Source organism: Eulemur rufifrons, chromosome 20, assembly GCF_041146395.1.
Source record: "Eulemur rufifrons isolate Redbay chromosome 20, OSU_ERuf_1, whole genome shotgun sequence".
NCBI classification, from domain to species: Eukaryota; Metazoa; Chordata; class Mammalia; order Primates; family Lemuridae; genus Eulemur; species Eulemur rufifrons.
In genome coordinates, this window is record NC_091002.1 from 5,503,301 (window position 1) to 5,525,227 (window position 21,927).

Here is a 21,927-nt window from a genome sequence, read left to right on the forward strand (position 1 = left end):
TGGAGCTGGGCTGGAGACTCCCCACGCTTCAGATTTTCACAGAAACTGTCAATGCACCATCCAAAAACCACCTGGCAGTGGCAGCTTCTGCCCGTCCCGAGAAATGCGCTCGGGCTGCCCCGTGGCTGGCGCAGGCCTTACCCGGCGCTGACCTGGGGGTGACTTTGCACCCGCAGGACCAGGGAGGCGGCATGCTTAATGGAGAGCACTGTTTGTACCCGAATACCGCCTCCCTCGCCTGTCTTCTGTTGTGATTTTTCTGTTTCCTATTTATTGGCGAGAGTCTTTCAATATTTTAGATATTAACCTTTAAATTGAAAATACCCAACCCCCACCTCTCACTTGTTTTTATTATTTTAATATAGCTATTTTCCTACATCATTGTTTCTAACTGTCATTTAATCAGACTTACCTTTCCTTTCGAGTGCCACATTTTCCATGTAACTTATTACATCTTGTGTTTTGTTACGACCTCAAGGCAGTAAACCCATTCTCCTTCAAATCTCTCCTCATACTTTCAGAACTTCGCCAAACGCGTGGCCGGCCGTCCAGACAGAGCGCTGCAGCCTGAGGTGGCTGTCTCCCCACGGCCATCCCAGCGGCCCCACCAGGTGGGCTGTTTCTGGTCCTGTCCTGTCCACTGTGGCACTGACACTGCCTGACGGCTCCTCCTTGGGGTCTGGACGCGCCTTGAGGCTCGGGTGGGCGCAGCACAGCCTGCTGGGCAAGGGCCCCCACACGGTGATGGGTCTGCGTCCTCCTGGCTTATGCCACGGTGCTGGGGCCAGAGCCATGGCAGCCGTCTCCATGCCGGCCACCACCACCGGGTCCGTCTTCCACCCCACCACTCCTACACCACCAGTTTCGTGTTTTTCCTGGATTCGTACCATTCCATTGCCTGTATCCGCAGCACCGCTACACAGCAGGGACCTTCCGGCAGCCGTCCCACCTCGCCCCCTGGCCTGCAGATGCTTCCAGCTTCGCCCAGGTCCATTCGCCTCCTTAGAAGCAGCCGCTTCCCAGAAAGGCCCTGCAGCCCCACCTGCACCGGCCCAGAGGCGGAAGCTCCGTTTCTGGTCCCCAGGCCTTCCTTCCCAGCGGCCTGGCAGTCCGATCAGATGGGCAACCCCGGGCTGAGCGTGGTTTTCCCACAGAAGTTCTGAAGCTGGCACTGTGGGCTGGGCGGTCCGGTCTCCCGATCCTGAACAGCACAGCATCTCGGGCGCCCTCTGACGTTCTTCCTAGGATTGTGGCAAGAGAGCTGAAATCCCCGCTTAGCTCTGGGGTTTTTCCTCATCATGTTGTTGCATTAAGAACATCACCTTCTGTCCTACAGCACTCAGGTAACACCTGACATCCAAGCAGCTGTGAGGGAAGTTTCTGCTCCCAGTAGCAGAAATTCCTGAGTAGTAGGGACCCATTTCCCTCCCACTCCAGTGCCTGGAGACAGCTCCACAGCCGTCGTGGTCCCAGGCTCCTGCCTCGCTGTCCCCATCCCCTCACAGTCCAGGGCAGCTGCCCAGACTCCACCCATCACATCGGGTTTCCAGTCTGCAGAGAGAAGGAAGAGGGACCCGCACACAAAACTTCTGCTTACCTCTCCCTTGTCGGAACTTAGTCACTTGGCCACACCTAGTGGTAAGAAAGCTTGGGAAACAAAGTCCCTACTCAGGACTATATGCTACGGAGACACGGGGACTCGAGGGCGCGGCCGGGACCGGCGGACTCCGGCCTGGAGCTCCCAGGAGGCCTTTCCATCTCAGTTTTCCCCATCGCTTCCAAATCTTTCCTCTGAGATTCCCTATCTCCAAGCTTCCCATTACAATTAAATTTTCACTCATATTTTTCATTTCCAAGGGCTCTTTCTAGTTCTCTGATGATTCTTTTCCGCTGCATCTGCTCTGTATAACGAGGTGTTACTGCACCTCTCTCCGCGATACGAATTAGCAGTTCTTAACGTTTCTTTCAGTCAAAGAATAAAACAGGATGTCATCTGCCTATCAGGTGGGGACAGTCTACTGTCCCTCTGAGGCCCCACCCCTGCCCTGATCCCCCAGCCAGGGTCTCTGTCCACTTATTTATTTGCATCTTACATGGACACAGAGACAGAGTCTCACTGTGTCACCTCAGCTGGAGTGCGGTGGCATCATCATAGCTCACTGCAGCCTCAAACTCCTGGCTCCAGAGACTCTCCTGCCTCAGCCTCCTGAGTAGCTGGGACTACAGGGCTGTGCCACCATGCCCAGCCTGAGGCAGTTTTGATGCATTATAATTTTAGAAGAAAACATCTGTTTTGTCTTAGTTTTCAAATTTATTGGCAAAACTTCAGTATTGCTTATGATTTTGAAAATTTTCTATCAGTATGTCTTTTTCATTTCATATATTGTTTTTAGTTTGAAATTGTTTAAGATTCACAAGAAGTTGCCGAAATAGTCCAGAGGGCTCCTGCGTGCTTGCTCCACTCCCCGCGAGGACCTTGTCCACAACCAGGTCACCGTTCAAACTCAACGCCAGTGCCCCATGAAGGCTCAGGTATGCGCCTTGCTCGGTTTCTCCGTTTTTCCCTTGCGTGCGTGTGCGTGTGCGTGTACCGGCCTCTGTAACTTATCACACATTGATCTGAGTAGCCGCCACGACGGCAGGACACAGAACTGTCCGAAGACCACACAGCGGCACTGCCCGTTAACTCTTCCGAGCCCCCGCTTCCCTCAACCCACCCCGGCAACTGTTCCCCAACACTGTCACCTCCTTACTCAAGAATGAAGGGAATGAAACACGACCTAACCCTTCGAAATTAGTCTTTTTCACTGGCAGAACGCCACGGAGACCCACCCAACGCGCGCTGCAAGTATCAAGTTTGTTTCTTTCCTTGCTGAGCAGGATTCCACGGCATCTGCTGTGAACCACCACGTGCAGGTTTGTGCAGACGTGAGTGCCACTTTCCTAGGAGCGTGGCCGCCGGGTCTTATTGTGAGTGCACGTTTAACCCTGCAAGAAACCGCCAAAGCCCTTCCAGAGCGGCTGTCCCAGTGGAGGTGGCCGACAGACTCACTGCATGTGTTCTTCCGTCACTTTCGGAGACCCTCTGCCTCGATCTCACCACATTTCGCTTCCTGGCCCCTTCCCGCCCTCGTTCCCCCTCAGGTTTCGGTGAAAGCTGCCTGCTCCTGACCACGCCCTCCTTCCCGACCTCCGTCCCTCTGTCCCCCTGCCATGCCTGGACTGAGACTCCTCCCCGCCCTCCTGGCTGCTGATGCCCACATGGCTGTGAAATCTGCCCCACAAGTCCTACTTCTGGCTCTGGCAATTTGTAATTACATCTTGTAATTTTTCCTCCTCTAGATCTGCTACGTTACTTTGTAGAGTTACCAGCTTTCATCTCTTCGGCTGTGGTGTCGGCAGTCGTCCCGAGGCGGCAGCTGGAGCCCCTGGCGGTCGTGCTGGCCTGTCTGCTCCTGCTGGGCTTGGCTCACGGCGTCCTCTCTCCTTGCCTGCCTGGTTACCTGTGACTGCACGTGCCCCCACTGCATCTTCCTCTACAAAGGGCTGTCCCTGCCAGGCACCTGGGGCACAGCAGTGTGAGGTCACCCATGATCCAAGCTCCAGGTCTGATTCGGGTGCCAACAGGCTGGTGCAGCATGAGCCAGCGCGTGCCTGAGTCCAGCTCCCGACTCCAGGGTGTGTTCCCAGGGGGCTTCATCCTCCACCAGCCCATGATGCTGCCAAAAGCAGAACGTAGCCTCTGAGTTGCTTCTTCCAGAACAGCGAATAGCCCAGGCCCAAGCTGGCGTGGCCTGTTCATTCCCACAGGTTCTGGGCCTCTCCTGGTGGCAGCCTGCGACTGGTCCTGTTCTGTCAGCTCTTCGTGGCTTGTTAGCTTTTTAAAGAACTTTGCCTGCCTTCTTCATCTGCCATCAGCGGAAAGGCTGTTCCCGAATCACTGGGCCATGACTACCAGTAGTGCAGACTGGCCTATTTCTCATCATTGGAGAGCCCTGGAGATCCCCGACCAGACACGGAGCGTGAAAGCTGCCCAAAAGCTACCCAGCACGCACAGGAGCCTGGGAGGGGCCGCAGCAATGCTGAGACCGCTGGGTGAAGAACGGTGCTGACCGGGCCCAGGAGGAAGCAGAGCGTTCTGGCCTCAAGCAACTTGGGCCAACATCCAAGGATGCACTTTCTGGGAAAACATTGGCTATGAAGAAAATGAACCAAGGAGCCAGCCCCAAGTCCCACCACCATCTCCTGACAAGGCTGGGCTGACTATGGCAGGGGCTGCTCCTGTCCCCGGCGGCACTCAGACTGACCGTGGCCAGAGGCCAGCACCACATGCATGCTCGGCCGCAGCCTGAGGACCCACTGGCATTCTGCAACCCTCCTCATGCCCACACGAAGGTCTGCCAGCCCAGGTGAAGGTGTGGGGTGTTACCTTCTCGTGGATCTCCTGTGTGGACTGCGCGTCACAGAAGGCCACGGTGGCCACGTCCTTCAGGATGGGCATCTCCACTGTGCAGTCCCGGCCATCAAGCAGCGCCACCAGGGGCCGTGGGTGCAGGGGCCCGTTCATGATCGGAGGTCGGACGCCTGCAAGACAGGAGCAGAAGGCTCAGCTCCTGCAGCACCGCAGCCCCGGCCAAGCCCGCTACGCCGCTGCCCACTGCCCACTGCCCACAGGGGCTAAAGGGCCCTCCCTGAGAACCCTCTACTCTGAATGTTCAGTCACATGGACCTTTGTAAAAAGTAAATTAAAAATTGGTGGGAAAGACAACCTAGCCTTTGCTACAGCTCACTGAGACCTGCATGGACACAGTCCGATGGCAACTGTCCCCCAGGGCAGGAGCTTGGGACCCTCAGAGACCTCGGGGCAGCTCTGGGAGGTGGGGAGCTGTGCTCCACCCAGCTGCAGGGTGCCCCTGCGGACCAGGAATGTGCAGATTACACACAAGGGCCTTCGGGAAACACTCCAGTGTGGCTGCCCAGGCCACCTGGCGGATCCCAAGTGTGCTTTCGCAAGAGCCTTGCCTGGCACCGTTTCTGTTTGTAGACTTGAAAAGGCAAGAAACATTGCAAAGAGAAAAAAGGGCTAAACCCTATTAAAATACACTCGGAACCCCCAACCCTCCCAGATCAAAACATTGAGAATTATTAAAAACCAACTCTTTCTAAATGTTACACAACTAAACCTCACTCGGGATCCAGAAGAGAAATAAGGGCTTCAAGGTGTAGCACGAGCCCACCCTCCCTGTGCCAGACAGACAGCACTGTGGCCACTGTCACCCACACCTCAGGCAGCCGGGCAGCACCGGAGCTGGGGTGGGGCCCAGTCATCCACCCCCCAGAGCCTCACAGACTCGCTCCCATCCCAGAGACTGAGCAGCCCTAGGACAGCCGGCCAGCAGGAGAGGCAGTGAGAGGGCACAGGGCGACGACCAAGAAGCAGAGTGACCAAGCAGGCTCTGCCACAGACCATGGCCGCAGGAGGCCCTGATGGCTGCCCCTGGTGGCCACGCCGCACTCAGCTGGGTCTCGGGCCCTGGCCCGCCTGTGGGCGTGCAGAGTTCGGCTGGCGCCCGAGCTGTCAGCGGCTGGGGAGCAGGGAAGTGCCTCTCAGGATCATGCCAGAGGAAAGCAACGCTCTGCGGGCAGGCCCGGTGCAGCTGTGCACACAGCCGCCATCCACATGCAGCACCAGTCACCGCGTGCGCTTCCAGGCCCGAGTGGACGCCTGCGGGAGATGGTGCACCGGTCTCCACTGACCACCCGGAGCTAGAATACAGCTGGGTTTGGTTTGAGGCTGCCAGGCCAAGGCTCCAGGCGCAGTGGGGCCCATACCCCTGCGCTGGCCGCCACACACGCCCCCTCCCCTGAGGTCAACGAGCTCCAGCTTGTCCCAGGAGAAGACGCTGGCCATTCCACCCCCTCGCCTCCTCCAATGGTCAAGGTGCTGGGACCCACCCAGGCCAGCTGCTCCCCAGGTGTGGGATCTGCACAGTCAAAACAAGGAGGCGCTGGCACCCTGTGGTTTGCCTTTCCCTCCAGTTCTCTCCAGACGGGCGCCCACCGCGGTGCAACACTTGGTACCCTCTGTGGACACGGCCAGCTGTCTCCACCATGCCAGCTGGCAGGGACATGCACACGTGCAAACATGGCGTGGAAAGGAGTTACACCTCACACTGAACGCCATGTGTGTAGCATGGAGTGAGTTTATTATTGGCATTTTTAAGTGAATTGATAAATACCTACTCTTACATTCCTCAGCTTTAGTTTCTGACGAGGCAAACGTGGACAGACATAACACATGTGTCCAGACCTCTCTGGGAACTCAGCAGAGTGCCTGAACCCGCACCCAGGCAAGGCAGCAGACCCCTCACCCGTGGACCTGGGGGCTCAACCTGGCGGGAACCCAGTGCTCAGCTTCAACCTGCAAACAACTCAGCCGCGTCAGAACTGCCTGGGGAGGACGCCCAGGTGCTGGTGTGGCCAGGGCCCAGTCCCTCACTGGAAGGAAGGGGAGGGGCCCTGCAGTCCAGGGCGAGCAGACGAGAGTGCCAGGCCCCACCACATGGTGCCTCCTACCCCCACCCACAGAGCTGCCCCAGACCACCGAGCCAGGGATCTCCCAGACGACTCGCCCTTGGGCCCTTGGTGGGCTCGGGGGACATGCCCAGGGAGGTGGCCAGGCGTGACTAACCCATGCTGGACTAAGTCTCGCAGCAGCAGCACTGTAACCTAGGACTGTGTTCACTGACTCTGCACTTCCAATGCCTGAGAACACAACAGGGGCAAAAGGAGCGAACTCAACCACAACCTGCAGTCCTGCCCTTCCTGTTCCCTGGCCGGGTGGCGGGTGGCTGGGATTTCCCCATCTTCATCTGGGGCTCCGCAAGGCCCCAAGGCCCCACCCCTGGTCTACTACAGGCAAGACCTGGCCTCAGCACCCACCTGCACACCTCTCTGGGGATCCTTTCCGACAGAAGCCAAAGCAGATGCTGTGTGAAGGCCTAACCGAGGCTGTGCTCTGCTGACTGCTGCTGGCGGCCCACCAGAAACACAGGGAAACCCCGCTTGGGGGACAACCTGTGTCGCTGCCCAGTGCACACAAGCTGCGGCAGAGTAGGGCCTGATACCCACACAGCCAGGCCCCCCAACATTAAGGACAGTGAGGTCACACGTCCCCAGTGTTCCTCCTTCACACGTTCGCAGAGAGACCGGCTTCAACCTGCTCAGACTCCAGGACCCCTACCAACCTGACATTTCTTAATATGGGCTCGGTTTCCACGACCATGAATTCGACTTTTCAAAGCTTTTTATCTTCAGAATCCCCAGGCAGAACCGCGTCCTGTCTCGGAGCCTCATCCCACGTCTTTAATTGTCTCGAGCCAAAGCGCTCACGCTTCTGATCCACGGCAACCACTGAAGCCTGCGTCGGGTTCAAAGTCTTACTAAAAATCAAACACAAGAGACACATTAAAACACCATCGAGGGCCGACTAAAACTCTCAAGCTCCAGGAAACGCCATCAAAAAAGTGAACGTTTTTGCTGCTCTGCTACACCCAAGGCTGCCCGATGGGACCTACCTGGGACGCAAGGGCTGCTGCTGGCCAAGGGCCCCTGGCTCCTGCCGCAGACGGGCTAGATGCCCACCCTGCATTCGTGGTTCCAGGCCTGAGGCTGGCCCCCAAGGTCACCCGGACACGGGAACAGCTCCTGGGGCTGCAGCCACCCCCATGGCCTCTGGCCCCACCCAGACCACCAAGCAGCATCCAGGAACCAGGAGCCGAAGGCACAGAGTGTGCAGCTGCCTAGGCTGGGGCAAGGAAACTGCAGAGGTGGGTCTGCCTGCTGGTTCTGGAAGTTTCTATGCCATGTTGCCAATTCCTGGGGCTCTATGCCCAGGCAGGGATACAGGTCTTCCAAGGAGGCTGCCCGGGGCAGGGCCTCGGGATGCCAGCTCCCCAGTGTTCCACCCACACTTGCCCACCCAGGCCCTGCACTGTGCCACCTGCCATCCTGGCACGCAGTATCCCAGCAAGTCAACAGATTCTCCCTAAAACAATGCTCAGCACAGGAGCTGAGGGCGTGGGCCATGACACCCAGACACACACAGGGCAAGGAGCACCTGGGGGCCTTCCTACCCAGCAGGCAGCCAAGACCTGTCAGGGATACAGCTGCGAGGTTGGGGGTAGAGTGAGCGCCAATTACCCGGCCCTTGGGAGAGTTCCTGAGCTGCCCAAGTGCCTGCTCCCCAACCCTGGCACGAGGGCTCCATACAGGGGCTGACCCTAATGCAGGAGGAACAGATCCTGCCCCCAGGCCAGGTCACATGACCTGTGCTGAGGCCTCCTGCACTGCTAGGCTGCATGCCCAACACCCATACCCTGCACGAAATAGAAACTAAAAGGACAAGAGAAAACTGAGTGAGTGTACCCACCCGCCCCTGGAGCCAGCCCTGCCAGAAGACACAGCACTGCACCCTCCACATGTGTTCAGACTCATCAATACGGTTTGCTCTAGCCCAGTACTGGTCAATGCTCATCAATACTCATCAATATGGCTTACTCTAGCCGAATACTGGTCAATGCTCATCAATACTCATCAATACAGTTCACTCTAGGCCACTACTGGTCAGTGCTCGTCAATACTCATCAATACTCATCAATACAGCTCACCCTAGCCCACTACTGGTCAGTGATCATCAATACTCATCAATAGAGCTTATTCTAGCCCAGTACTGGTCAGTGCTCATCAATACTCATCAATACAGCTCACTGTAGCCTGGTACTAGTCAGAGCTCACCAATACTAGTCAATACTCATCAATACAGCTCAGTCTAGCCCAGAACTAGTCAGTGCTCATCAATACTCATCAATACTGCTCAATGCTCATCAGAACCCGCGTCCCTCCAGCCTCCCTGGTCCCGAGAACTCCCTCACGCCTACCAGGGCCTCATCCTCTCCCTGTCCTCCCAGAAGACAAAGCACATCGTATCTCTGCTTAAGACTCTCCACCTGCAGCCCCAATCCTGAGAATGAAACCAAGCTCAGCGCAGCTCCTCCCCCTGCCTGCAGCCAGACCCTCTGCCAGGACAGGCTTCCCACAAGACTGTGTGGCCAGCTCCTTGGGCCACCTGGCACTCCCTCCTTAATGCCACTGCCCAGAAGGGCTCCCCTACAACCGGAAGGGCCTTGCCCTGTCCCGTCCCCCTCTGGGTATTACTCTGGGCAAGAAGGCTGGCACTGGCCCAGCAGCCTTCTCTGCTCACAAAGCTGTCCTGCTGGCTAGTCCCCACCGAAACAGCACCTGGGCATTCATGACCCGTCTGCTTTGGCTGCCCAGGCATGGAGGCACGAGGACTAGGGCCTGGCTGTGCTGCCCAAGGTAGGAGCCGACCCAGAACCCTTCTGGGCCGAGATGGAGCCACCTGCTGCCTGGAGGAAACCGAGCTTCTGCAGGGAACAGGCCAGAGAAGACGAGGGAGCCCGAGGGCAACGTGGAGCAGAGAGCACAGGGCCTGGGCAGAGAGCACAGGGCCACGGAAAACCCCCACCAGGACAGACACTGCCAATGTCACCCTGACACAGACACGGTACTTCTGGGGACAGCATCCGTGAGAACCAGGGAGGCACTCCACTCCTCGGGGCCTGCTGGCGCTTGCACTGCAGGTCAGGGAAGACAGGGAACAAAAACTGTGCTAAAAGGCACGATTTGCCACCAAGACTACTCTCCAGGGATGTCCTGGATTCACATGTCCCCAGGCATCTTTGTGCATGTATACGCAGGTACCCTGTGGGCTTTTGGACACCTCAGAACTCCCGCAGGAAATGAGAACTTTATCCTCACTGAAAGACGCGGCACGTTATTTAGAGCCATCGCACCCTCCCTTCCCTTCTAAACGGGACATCCTGAAGATGCCACAGGATGCAGAAGTCACAAAACTTAGATGTCTCACTGGAGAACAGGCCTCCATGCCACAGATGGGCAGCGTGAGCCACGCCGGGCCTGGGGAGGCGAGGGCCACCCTGGGGAGGTTTCGGAAAGGGTCCACTGCCGTCCCAGCCTCCCCTAGCCAGCCAGTCCTCACTCTGCTTCGCTGCCCACGAGGGCTGGCAGTGGTCTGGAGCTGACCAGGGGTGCTGTGGGATCACCCAGAGGGATGACGCGGGTTAATATTCAGCTGACGATGGGCCACCCGAGAGACTTCTGGCTTCGCGGGGGAAACACCAAAGTTTCCTGGAGGCAGAGACCATGCACGTGTGCAGTCCGTGATGTGGCGGCACCTCAGGGATCGTCCTGCCCAGGGCAGTGGTGCGCCAGCCACTGCGGCATACACTGGGGCACTCGAGGGCTGAACACGTCCACCCCACCGAGCTCTTGCCCCACGGCTGCGGATGCCCGGTGATGGTCAGAGGACCCCAAGAGAGGCGCCGGCAAGCTTTCCCTCAGGTGACACGGTTAAACGGCAGGATCAGGGTGGCACAAATGGCTGCCTCCCCCACATCCCGGACACCCTGGGCTTTGAGCCAGGCCTCAGCCCTGTCGGCACCACCAGACGAGTCCTCCCTCCCACTACAAGCGGAGTAAAAACTGCAAATCTTTCTAGAAGGAGTCGCCACAGGATTACAAAACTTCACAACAAACATGCCTTTGACTTGGGCACTCCACAGGGAACATCAGATCACGGCGGCACGCAGACCTCCCCGTAGACGGGTCCTCGGTGACACGCAGTGGTGCAGCTGAAACTTCCCAGCACCGCTACACCAAGCTGGACAACTCGGTCCAGGCTACCCTGGGGCGCTGGCCACATGAGGTTCAAAGGGCAGGTGACAAACAGCCGGCAGAGGAAAACCTGAAAAACGGCCGGGCTGGTGCAAGCCGGCTGGAATCGCACCACGGGAACCTGAGGGAGTTACTGGCCCTCTCTGAGCGTGGGGCTTTCCTCCTGCGGAGGTGGTCACTTCTGCCACAGGGGCTCCTCCAGTACACATGTACTGAGCATGTACCAAGTGACAGTTTGCCGGACAATCAGTGTCCAGACAGCGGTGCCCCAGCCCCGGGCAGAAGCACATGGGCCGGCACCTCCGGTCACTCCTGAGCTGGGCCCAGGCCCACAGGCTAGGGCTTGACTCAGGACACTCGCCAGGACCTCAGCAGGGTGGCAGGACCAGCCCCCGCAGCCCGTGCACCCCAGCCAGGACTCCGCACCACTGTAGTGTCCTCAGGTTGACATGTCCAGGAGGGACATCCCCGGCCATGTACCCATCTCACACAATTTCAGGGAACCCACGAGCCGCCCTAGTTAAGGCCGAACAGGATGAACCTGCACACTGGAGACATGAGAGAGGCCCCAGAAAAGGCCAGGCAGTGGGAAGAACGTAAGAGCGCTCGAGTGGTCGGCGGAGGCGTCCATGGGAGGCCAGATGCAGCCCAAGTGCATGTCCTTATAGACAACACCGAATTGAAACACGTGGCCAAAGACAGGTGGTAAAACCACAGAAAGAGAAGAGGCACCTGCAGCTCTGGCGGAACAGACAAGGCTGTGCCCAGAGTGAGACACGGTAGCAGCCACGTGAGCAGGGAGACCAGGGGGCAGGAGGCAGGCGGGGTCCAAGCCGGAACCCACCTCCCTAACAGCCCCCAGGTCGGCAGAGCAACGCTGACAAACTTCTGGATGAAGGGCGGCTCCGAGACTGCAGCTGTCCTCAGTAACTACAGTAAACACTCGGCTCCTGAGCACAGTGCTGCCCCCAGCGCCCACTGCACAGCCCAGCACGGCCCTGCGCACCACACATGCTCATGGCTTTGACCCACACATCACCACGGTTACCCTGTGTTGCAGATGGGGATACAAAGAGGGCACAACCTGGCCAGGGCACAGCCAGAATCTGTGGGGCACCCACACCTGCGCTCTTGCCCACTGTGGTCACTCCCCCAGGAGCTCAGCGAGGACACTGCTCCCATGGGAGCTGGCCTGCACACAGCTCATGGGCCCCCAGATGCCAACACGGGGCAGGGGGAGGGGGTCCTTCTCTACACTCTCCTATACACCAACATGTGCTCTGACGTGTTTGTACACATGGTGAACGGGGAACCCAGGGGACACGGGGAGGGTGCACAAACACGGGGGCCCTGGAGGAGGAAAGGCTTGGGTCAGAGGAAACAGACCACCCTGTGCCCCTGGCCCACCCACCGTCCTGGCTCTGGGCCTCATTTCCAATCTGACTCACTCACCACATTCCTGACTGTTCAGAACAGGAAAGAAGCCTGACCTCCTTCCCTCTTCCCTAGCTAGAACGTCATTTTGTCCTGAGTGATCACGAGGAAACCATCACCACGAGAATGGGTCTGGGCCCTGGCCAGGTTGCTGGCTTCTTCAGTTTCCACACATGGCACTGGCTCCAAGGCAGCCCTCCGCGGCATGCCCAGAGGCAGAGGGCTCGGCTGGGCACTGAGTCAGAGAAACTTCTAGCCTTCAACCCTGCCCACTCAGGTGCAGTGGTGGCCTCCTCCCTCTCACAGGCCCTCGAGGAGCCAGGAGCCTCTGGCCCTGACTTCGCAGCTAGGATGGGCACAGCCTCGAGGAGGGTGGGGTGGCCAGGAAGAGGAAGAAGCCAGAGCAGCCCCTCACCCACCCGGGGGCCCCTCCCGGCCCCTCCCCTGCCACACCCTGGAACCGCCCCTCCCAGGAGGAAGGCCCAAGCTGACATGGCAGACTCTGCAAAATGGCCACCGGCAGGCAGAGTGGCCGGCTAAGGTGCTTCCAGGGCCAGGACCACACCTAATGCCTCACGGGGAGTCAGCAGTCCAGGGGCAGCCCAACTGAGCCTACTCCCTCCCTGGCCCTCAGCCCTCAGGCTCAGGCCCCCCAGTGCTGCATTTCCTGCCAGCAAAGCACACAGCAAACAGGGAAAAGTGCCCTGGTGACAAGCAGAACTGAGTCCAAACCCCCTCGGAATTCTCAAGATGGGAGCCAGCAGCCCAGAGCAGAGCGAGAGTGCAGGTGCAGAGACCACGTGCAATGGCTACTTCGGGTCCCTGGCTGAGGGCCGTCAGGGGCAGGGCTGCCCTCCCCACCGGCTGGACCATTAAGATTCTACGTATTTTTAAAAATGGATAAACAACTCAAATGGTGATCCAAGCCCTGCTACCAAAACTAAGCACAAGAACAGCCATGACGGACGGGCAGCAGAGCGTCTGCTCTTCAGGAACAACCCCCCAGTGTGAGGGCCACAACCTTCCCTCCCCAGCCACCACACAACCAGCTGCTGAGAAGACAGATCTTTCTTTCTTTCAAAGCAAGTCACTTGGAGTTAATTTTGTGCAGTGAGCTAGGAAGCAGGTGAAACACACAGCAGCATGTGCCGCCCTCCTAGGAACGTAACCGGGAGGAACCTCGCATAAGGCTGAGAACTCAGACTGACCACCCAGGCTGGTCTGGCTCCAGCAGGCGGACTACACAGGGATGGAGCCAGAGGTCAGCTCTTAGGGCCATGGCTAGAGATTGGGGTCCAGTGGGACGGGGGCCAGGTGGGGCTGAGGCCTAATAGGACCAAGGTGCCCGGGGCAGCCCTGGGGTCCAGTGGCGCCGGGGGTCTGGTTGGGCTGGGGGGTTTGGTTGGGGTGGGGCCGGGGGTCTGATAGGGATGAAGGTCTGATGGGGCAGGGGTCTGGTTGGGGTGCGGCCGGAGGTGCACAGGGGTTGCCCCCAGGCCCGCGGGCCCCTTTGTGTCACCTGCACGGGCCGCGGGCGGGGCGGGTGGGACATTGGCGCACGCGCACTGGCACGTCGCAGCTCGCGCATGCGCACGACCCCAACCCCGCCCGCGGCGACGCGCGGCCGCCGGCGCGCACGCGCACTCGCACACAAAGGCGACGGCCCCGCAGGCGCGCGCTCGGCCCGCCCCTGCCCCCGCCCGCCCGCGCCCCCGCCCCGCCCCCGCCGGGCCGGAAATGCGCGCGCGCGGCCTTACCGAGAGGCAGGCCCTTGTTGAGCAAGTGCGAGCTGCCCATTGAAAGGCGCGGGCGGCCGCGGGCCCCGACGAGTCCGGCGCGCTCCGCCGCCGCGAGCCCGGCGCGTGGGGCGGCCTCGGCGCCGTCCGCTGCTCCGCCCGCCCGCCTGCGCCCGGCCGCCGCCGTGCCGAGCCGCCGCCGCGCCGCTGAGCCGCGCTCCGACCGACCGCGCGGGCGGGGACACGCGGCGGCGCGCGGCGGCGGGCGGGGCTTGCGCCGATTAGTCTCCTGTTTCCAGGCGGGAGCGCCGTGCCGGACGCACGCGGGCGGCTGAGGACGGCAGAGGGCGCCCCGCCCGGCCCGATGCGCCCTTGCGCCTCCATCCCAACGTTCTCCCTGCCTTGTCCCACGACCCCCACCACTGGGTGCCGTGCCTCTGCGCCCCCGCCCCAACGCGCCCCTGCGCCTCCGCCAAACCGCGACCCCCGCCGCCGCCTCCCGCGTCCCTTGCCCCACCGCGCCTCACCATGCCCACCGCCCCGCGCCCTTGTGCCCTAACACGCCCCCCCTGCCCTGCCTATGCCTGCGCCCCTTTAGATCCCACGCCGCGCCTACCGTGCCCCAAGCCCCCTGCGCCCCTGGGGGCTGCCGGCCGCCTGGGCGTGGCTGCTAGGGGTCGAGGTCCCTGGCGGGCGCAGGGCACAGCAGGTGCAGGCGGTGGTCTGCGGCCTCCCGTACCCCCGGGACGAGCTGCGGCTTGAATGGCCGCAGGCACTGAGAGGACAGAACAGGGGCGTCCCTGGGTGGGTGGGCCTCGGCAGGTAGGAGGCTGGCATGGCCGGAGGGGGCCCAGCCCGGAAGGTCCTGGGCGCCCCTGGGCAGGGATCCATCCTGGCGCCAAGGACGAGATGACCGGGCGAGGGGGGGAGGTCCCGAGCCCAACCCCGGGTCCCTGGAGTGGGAAAGCTGACCTCTGCGCTGGGATTGTCAGGCCGGGAAGAGGGCAAAATAGTGGCCCCCTTAGCTTAAAAACAGCCAAAGATAGTAGAGGATTCTCAAGTCCATCTTGTCATCTGTCACTGAGAAAGGTGGGCAGATTCAATAAAAGATGACAGGTATCAAACGCTTTTAAACCCTGCTTAGTACCCCGGTATGGAAATACTTTCCACATTGGATCCACTCGTGCATTTGGGAAAGATGAGAGAACTAGCAAACCTCTTAGAGAACAGAAGCACAGGGGTCCCAAGGGAAAGTTTCCTAGAGTAACATTCCAGACCTGGGGTCTATCTGGCCCCAGCCCATCATTGTCTGGCGTCTCAGGGCTGCTCATGCAACATCGCTGGGGAAGGCCAGCCAGCTTCTCTGGTCCCTTCATGGCATCTTCCGTGCAGAGACCCAGGGCACCCCTTGGCACCTCTAGTTCCCACAGCCTCACAGCTGCCGCCATCCCCATTGCCTTTCCTGCAGTGTCACCATGGTTGCCCACATCAGTCTGTCCCTGTGAGGGCCTTGGAAGGTAAACCAGATTCTGTTATCTCCTGCTCAAAACCTGTTATGGCTTCTCATAGCACAACAGAGGAAACCCAAGCGTCTGACCACAGTCAGAGAGCCCCGGACCTGGATCACCTATACCTTCCCCTACCTTCGTGCCATGCTCCAGCCATGTGGCCCTTCTTCCCATCCGTCACAGGGCCTTTGCACATGCTATTTCTGCTGCCTCCCCTGCTCTTCCCACAGACACCTTACCCTCATGCCTGGTATAGGAGTCATCCTTCTGTCTGGGCTTGGTTCCTGCTATACTCTCAGCTCCCAGAGGGCAGAGCTTCCGGCTCCCCCACTCCTGTCTGAGGTGGGAACCTGTTCCATGGAGATGTGAGGATTGATGCCTGGCTCTGAGTATGCCCGTGCCATGATGCCTCCTCCATCCTCAGGACTGGCCAGAGGCACCAAGGTCACAGGCTCCTGCCTCTGGGCGAGGGTCTAGGTGTCAGTCGGGCCACCCTCACTCTTGCACTCCCCTGACCTTTTGTTCACAGCCCTGAAGACCCTGAATTTACCATCAGAGAACTGGTCAGCAAATGAGAGGGCCCTGCCCTGGCTGTCCCCACCCCGGCCCACGGCCTGGGCCCCTGGCACCTAAGGATGTGACATCCCTCCTGTGGGACTCAGCACAGCCATGACCTCCTGGTGAAGCTGTCCCTGTCTGGTCCCATCCCAGGAAAACTCAACACCTGGAGGGAAAAGATTGGAAAACTTCCCCCACTCCCTTTACCAAGAGCGGGGTTTGTATCCAACGACCCTGGGAGCTCAGTTCTGCCTTCTCTTTGAGTAACCGAAAGCCCTGGAAGCCCACAATATGTCTTTCCTCTCAGGAAAGATCGGACCTTCCTGGCCTGGTGGCCGGGGGCGTTGCCCCTGTGCCCAGACTTCCCAGAAGGAACTGGAGAATGTTTCTAGGGCCGAAAGTTAATATTGTACTTTACGCCCTGTGGGTGATCCTTTGTGCTTTAGTTACTTAGAGCCTCTGGAATGTCCAGATAATTGCACAATCTATAAAACAGTAGTGTGAAAATTGAATAATGCTTAAAAATCCTACCAGCTATAAGACACTCACTCTAGTTTTGCTCAGTGGTTCTTGAGGGAGCGTCGTGGCCTGACCCAAGAAAGCTGTCTCTCCTGCGGGCACTGAGAGGTGGACTTAAGACTCAGCCTCTGGCGGAATAGAAGTGGGTCTGCCAGTCCTCATGCCCACGGCCGAGCACCCGTGCGTACTTCCTTTCCTCGCCGTCACTGCGACTCAGGCATGCCCCGGCATTAGCCGGGAGCTGTGTGCCTGCATGAGGCTGCAGCAGGGAGGAACTTGGCAGCTCTGGGGGTGATGAGGCCCTGCCAGTGAGGCTGGTGTGGGTCATGGAAGAGGGAACACGCGTGGGACCCTGATGGGGGAAGGGGCAGCCCTGCAGAGGTCTGAGTAAAGAACATTTCAGAAAAGTGAGCAGCAAACTCAAAGGCCAGACGTAGGTGCAGGGAACAAAGGCCACACAGCTGGAGAGGCCCAAGTGACAGTGGAGCTTGCATGACAGGGCTTGCAGGGTTGGGGCTTGGGCATTATGCCAGCGGCTGAGAGGGGACGATGTGGTCATTGCAGTGCACAGGACAGGGACCCACTAGAATTACTGTCAGCTTTGTGTAGGCGAGTGTGGACAGCAGACAGGTGTATAGTGGTCCTACTTCCCTGTGGCTCAGCACAGCTGTCACCTCCTGGGGGTGGGGGAGCAGGAAGCCCTGCTCTGTGGGAGCTACAGTGTAGCAGGAACAAAGCCCGGGCGGAAGGGTGACTCTCACACCAGGCATGGTAAGGAAGGTCCCTGGAGGGCAGGGAGCAGCAGCCGGGAGGGCCTAGAGACTTGCTGATGGGCTGAAGGGGAGCAGGACACAGGGTTCCCGGTCACTGAGCTGGAGTCAGCTTGTGATTTACTGAGGTGGAGTAAATAAAACAGATGGGTTTCCCGGCGGGGGGCAGAGGAGGGTGGAATCCACAGCTCCAGCTTGGACCTGCTGAGTTGGAAAGGGCTCTGGACAGTGTGTGTGTAGCAAACTCTACATGAGACTTTGGGTCCGACAGGCTCAGCTCCCTGTAGGCAGGCAGTTGGGTCAAGAAATGCAGTTTCTCTTAAGGACCCATTTCATCCACGGTGTTATTTTGTAATGTAGCTGGAGCAGAGCTCTACAGAATTTTCCAGGCACACTAAGGATGAGAGGCAGATGGAAGCAGCCGGGGATGCAGCATCTTCCTAGCTCCACTGCCCGCAGCCTCCCTCCCACACCCAGACGGTGCCTCCTCGGGGTCCTGTTCAGCCCCATCCCCTATCTCGCTGCTCCTGCCTCATTCTAGGTGCTGCGTTCCCCAGCTGGGGCTACGGCCGCAGAACTCTACCTGCACGCTCCATGTGGTGACTGGAGCTGTGAGTCCCACAGCCAAATGTGACCACATTGCCCATGAAGAAGACCCAGCTTTGTGTGCGCGCAGCTCTGCACGTGGCTCCCCCCAGCTCCCCACGCAACAACCACCTTCTGCCCACGCCAAGTGGATGCCTCAGCCCTCCAGGGTCATCGCATTTGTCCCAGGGCTACATGCCTGCACACAGAAGGTGCTCAGTGCCCTGCCGAGGGTGAGACTGTCCTGGGAACTGCTATAGACTCACCTGGGGGGGAAGCCAGAGGCCTGGTGCTGGGCCCACTAGTACCAGCCTCAGCTCCCACTGGGAGTCTTTTTGCCTGTGACATGGGACAACTTAGTGTTGGGGGGAACCAAGTTCACAAAGAACCGTTAACATTTTAGATGAGTGTGACTTTATGTGATTCCATGTCAGTGGACTTTAATTCAACTTAAATATGTATGAGAGTCTCCTTTGTGCCAGCCGTGTATGAAAGAAAAGCTCCACTCTGAGTTATGTGACACTGGAACAAACTGGGAAGAAGGCTGCACCCACTCCCCTCCTCGGGTTGGCTCTCACTGGCCAGTGGCAGCTCGGCCTCCTCCTGCTCAGGGATTGACGCCAGCCATATCGTGCCCCAGGGCCTCTGAGATGCAACCAAAGGCCTTCAGTCCGTTGGTCTGTACATTCAATATTCACAGCCGGGATAAAGCGGCACCATTACTTCGCATTCTTCAAATACATCGTGAAGATGCCTGGAAATGTGGATGAGGTATTAAGGAAACCACTGGGTTGTCAGACACATACACGCAGAAAAAAACAGCGGAGTAACAAAATGACCAACAGGTAAATAAGCTTGAAACAAAAATGGACAAACGCCTAAAATATTTTAATTAATTAATTAATTTTAATTGGTAAATAGTAATTGTGTATATTTATCATGTAAAACATGTTATTTAAAAATATGTATACAATTGTGGAATGGCTGAATCAAGTTTGTTAACGTATGCATTACCTTCCTTATCATTTTTTCGGTCTGGTGAGAACACTTCAAATCTCCTCTCTTAGCAATTTTCAAGAATACAATACAGGCTGGGCGCGGTGGCTCACGCCTATAATCCTAGCACTCTGGGAGGCCGAGGCGGGTGGATCGCTGGAGGTCAGGAGTTCGAGACCAGCCTGAGCAAGAGCGAGACCCCGTCTCTACTAAAAATAGAAAGAAATTATATGGACAACTAAAATATATATATACAAAAAATTAGCCGGGCATGGTGGTGCATGCCTGTAGTCCCAGCTACTCGAGAGGCTGAGGCAGTAGGATCACTTAAGCCTAGGAGTTTGAGGTTGCTGTGAGCTAGGCTGACGCCACGGCACTCACTCTAGCCCGGGCAACAGAGTGAGACTCTGTCTCAAAAAAAAAAAAAAAAAAGAATACAATACATTATTATTACCCGTAGTCACCATGTTGTACAACAGATCTCTTGAACTTATTCTTCTAACTGAAATTAGAGGAATAATTTCTGTCTAACTGAAACTTTGCATCCTTTAACCAACATCTCCCTCTTCTAGAAGAAAACATAAGTTTTCCTTATGTTTTCTTCTAGAATTTTTATGGTTTCAGGTCTTACATTTAAGTCTCATACATCTTAAGTTAATTTTTGTATATGGTGAGAGATAGGGATCCAGTTTCATTCTTCTGCATGGGGCTCTCCAATTTTCCCAGCACAGCACCATTTATTGAACAGGGAGTCCTTTCCCCAGTGTATGTTTTTGTCTGCTTTGTCAAAAATCAGTTGGTTGTAGCTATAAGGCTTTATTTCTGGGTTCTCTATTCTGTTACATTTGTCTGTGTAGTCTGTGTTTTACCAATACCATGCTGTTTTGGTTGCTATAGCCTTGTAGTATAATTTGAAGTGAGGTAATGTGATGCCTCTAGATTTGTTCTTTTTGCTTAGGAGTGTTTTGGCTATTCAGGCTCTTTTGGAGTTCCATATGAAGTTTATAATTGTTTTTTCTAGATCTGTGAAAAATGATGTTGGCATTTTGATGGGAATTGTGTTGAATCTGCTTGTGTTGCATCAAATTGTGTTGAATTTGCTTTGGGTAGTACGAACCTCTTAACTATGTTGATTCTTCCAATCCATGAACACAGGATGTTTTTCCATTTGTTGGTGTCATCTGTGATTTCTTTCATCAGTGTTTTGTAGTTCTCCTTGTAGAGATCTTTCACCTCCTTGGTTAAGTATATTCCCAGGTATTTTATTTTCTTTGCAGCTGTTGTGAATGGTATTGAGTTCTTGATTTGACTCTCAGCTTGACTGTTATTAGTGTATAGAAATGCTAATGATTTGTGTACATTAATTTTGTAACATGAGGCTTTACTGAATTTATCAATTCTAGGGTCTTTTGGTGGCATCTCTAGGGTTTTCCAGATATAAGATCATATTGTTGACAAACGGGGATAGTTTGACCTCCTCTTTCCTAATTTGGGTGCCCTTTATTTCTTTCTCTTGCTTGATTGCTCTGCCTAGGATTTCCAGTACTATGTTGAGTAGAAGTAGTGACAGTGGGCATCCTTGTCTTGTTCCAGTTCTTAGGGGGACTGTTTTCAACTTTTCCCCATTCAGTATGATATTGGCTGTCGGTTTGTCACATATGGCTTTTATTATTCTGAGGTATATTCCTTTCATGTCTAGTTTGTTGAGGGTTTTTATCATAGACGGATGCTGAATTTTATCGAATGCTTTTTCTGTATCTATTGGGATGATCGTATCGATTTTGTTTTTAAATTCTGTTTATGTGGTGAATCACATTTATTGATTTACATATGTTGAACCATCCTTGCATCCCTGGGATGAAACCCACTTAATCATGGTCAATTATCTTTTTGATATATTGTTGGATTTAGTTTGCTAGTATTTTATTGAGGATTTTGCATCTATGTTCATGAGGGAGATTGGTCTATAGTTTTCTTCTATTGTTTTTGTTGTGTCCTTTCCTGGCCATGGTGTCAGGGTGATATTGGCTTCATAGAATGAGTTAGGGAGGATTCTCTCCTTCTTGATATTATGGAACAGTTTCAGTAGGATAGGTACCAGTTTTTCTTTGTAGATCTAAGAGAATTCAGCTGTGAATTCATCTGGTCCCAGGCTTTTCTTTTTTTGTTGTTGGGAGATATTTTTTATTACTGTTTCAATCTCACTATCACTACATATTATTGGTCTGTTCAGGATTTCTATTTCTTCTTGATTCAGACTTGGAAGGTTGTGTGTTTCAAAAAATTTACCCATTTCCTCTAGGCTTTCATAGTAGTCTTGGATGATATTTTGTATTTCTGTGGTATCAGTTGTAATGTTTCCTTTTTCATTTCTGATTGAGTTTATTTGAATCCCTTCTCTTCTATTTCTGGTTAATCTAGCTAGTGGTCTATCAATTTTGTTGATATTTTCAAAAAACCAACTTTTTATTTCATTGATCCTCTGTATTTCTTTGATTTTAATTTCATTTAGTTCTTCTCTGATCTTTGTTATTTCTTATCTTCTCTAGCTTTGAGTTTGGTTTGTTCTTTTTCTAGTTCCTTAACATGTGATCTTTCTGTCTTTTTGATGTAGGCATTTAGTGTCATGAATTTCCCTCGTAGCACTGCTTTTATTGTTTCCCAGAGATTTGGGGAGTTTGTGTCACCTTTTTTGTTCAATTTGAAAAATTTCTGGATTTCCATCTTGATTTCATCATCTACCCAAGAATCGTTCAGCAGCAGGTTGTTTAATTTCCATGTATTTGTGTCATTTTGAGAGTTCCTCTTGGGATTGATTTTAGTTTTATCCCACTGCGGTCTGAGAAGATGTATGGTGTTGTGATTTCAGTTTTTCTAAATTTGTTGATATTTTATTTGTGGCCTAACATATGATCTATCTTGGAAAATGTCCCATGTGCTGATGGTGCTGAAGAGAAGAATGTATATTCTGCAGTTTTGGGGTAGAATGTTCTGTAAATTTCTGTTAGGTCCATTTGTTGTAAAGTCCTGATTAAGTCTAGTGTT

General features: G+C 55.7%; 2 protein-coding genes across 10 annotated transcripts in view; one reads left to right on the forward strand and one right to left on the reverse strand.

Moving 5' to 3' along the window:
• The window catches only part of CTBP1 (C-terminal binding protein 1), a 32,997-nt gene extending 18,814 nt beyond the window's left edge, over positions 1–14,183 (reverse strand). For 2 of the 9 annotated variants that reach the window (XM_069496450.1, XM_069496446.1), the window contains exons 1-3: positions 13,968–14,183; positions 7,248–7,442; positions 4,430–4,584 (exon numbers count right to left, since the gene is read on the reverse strand). In XM_069496450.1, the coding sequence (XP_069352551.1) occupies positions 4,430–4,584; positions 7,248–7,254 (162 nt within the window). In that variant the 5' untranslated portion in view covers positions 7,255–7,442; positions 13,968–14,183. Of the gene's footprint in view, positions 1–4,429; positions 4,585–7,247; positions 7,445–10,642; positions 10,741–12,228; positions 12,347–13,729; positions 13,803–13,967 lie in introns of those variants that run through there. The other 7 variants (XM_069496451.1, XM_069496449.1, XM_069496445.1 and 4 more) reach the window with 5 other exon arrangements.
• The window catches only part of MAEA (macrophage erythroblast attacher, E3 ubiquitin ligase), a 400,167-nt gene that overhangs the window by 306,893 nt on the left and 71,347 nt on the right, over positions 1–21,927 (forward strand). The gene's annotated exons all lie outside the window — the stretch shown is intronic.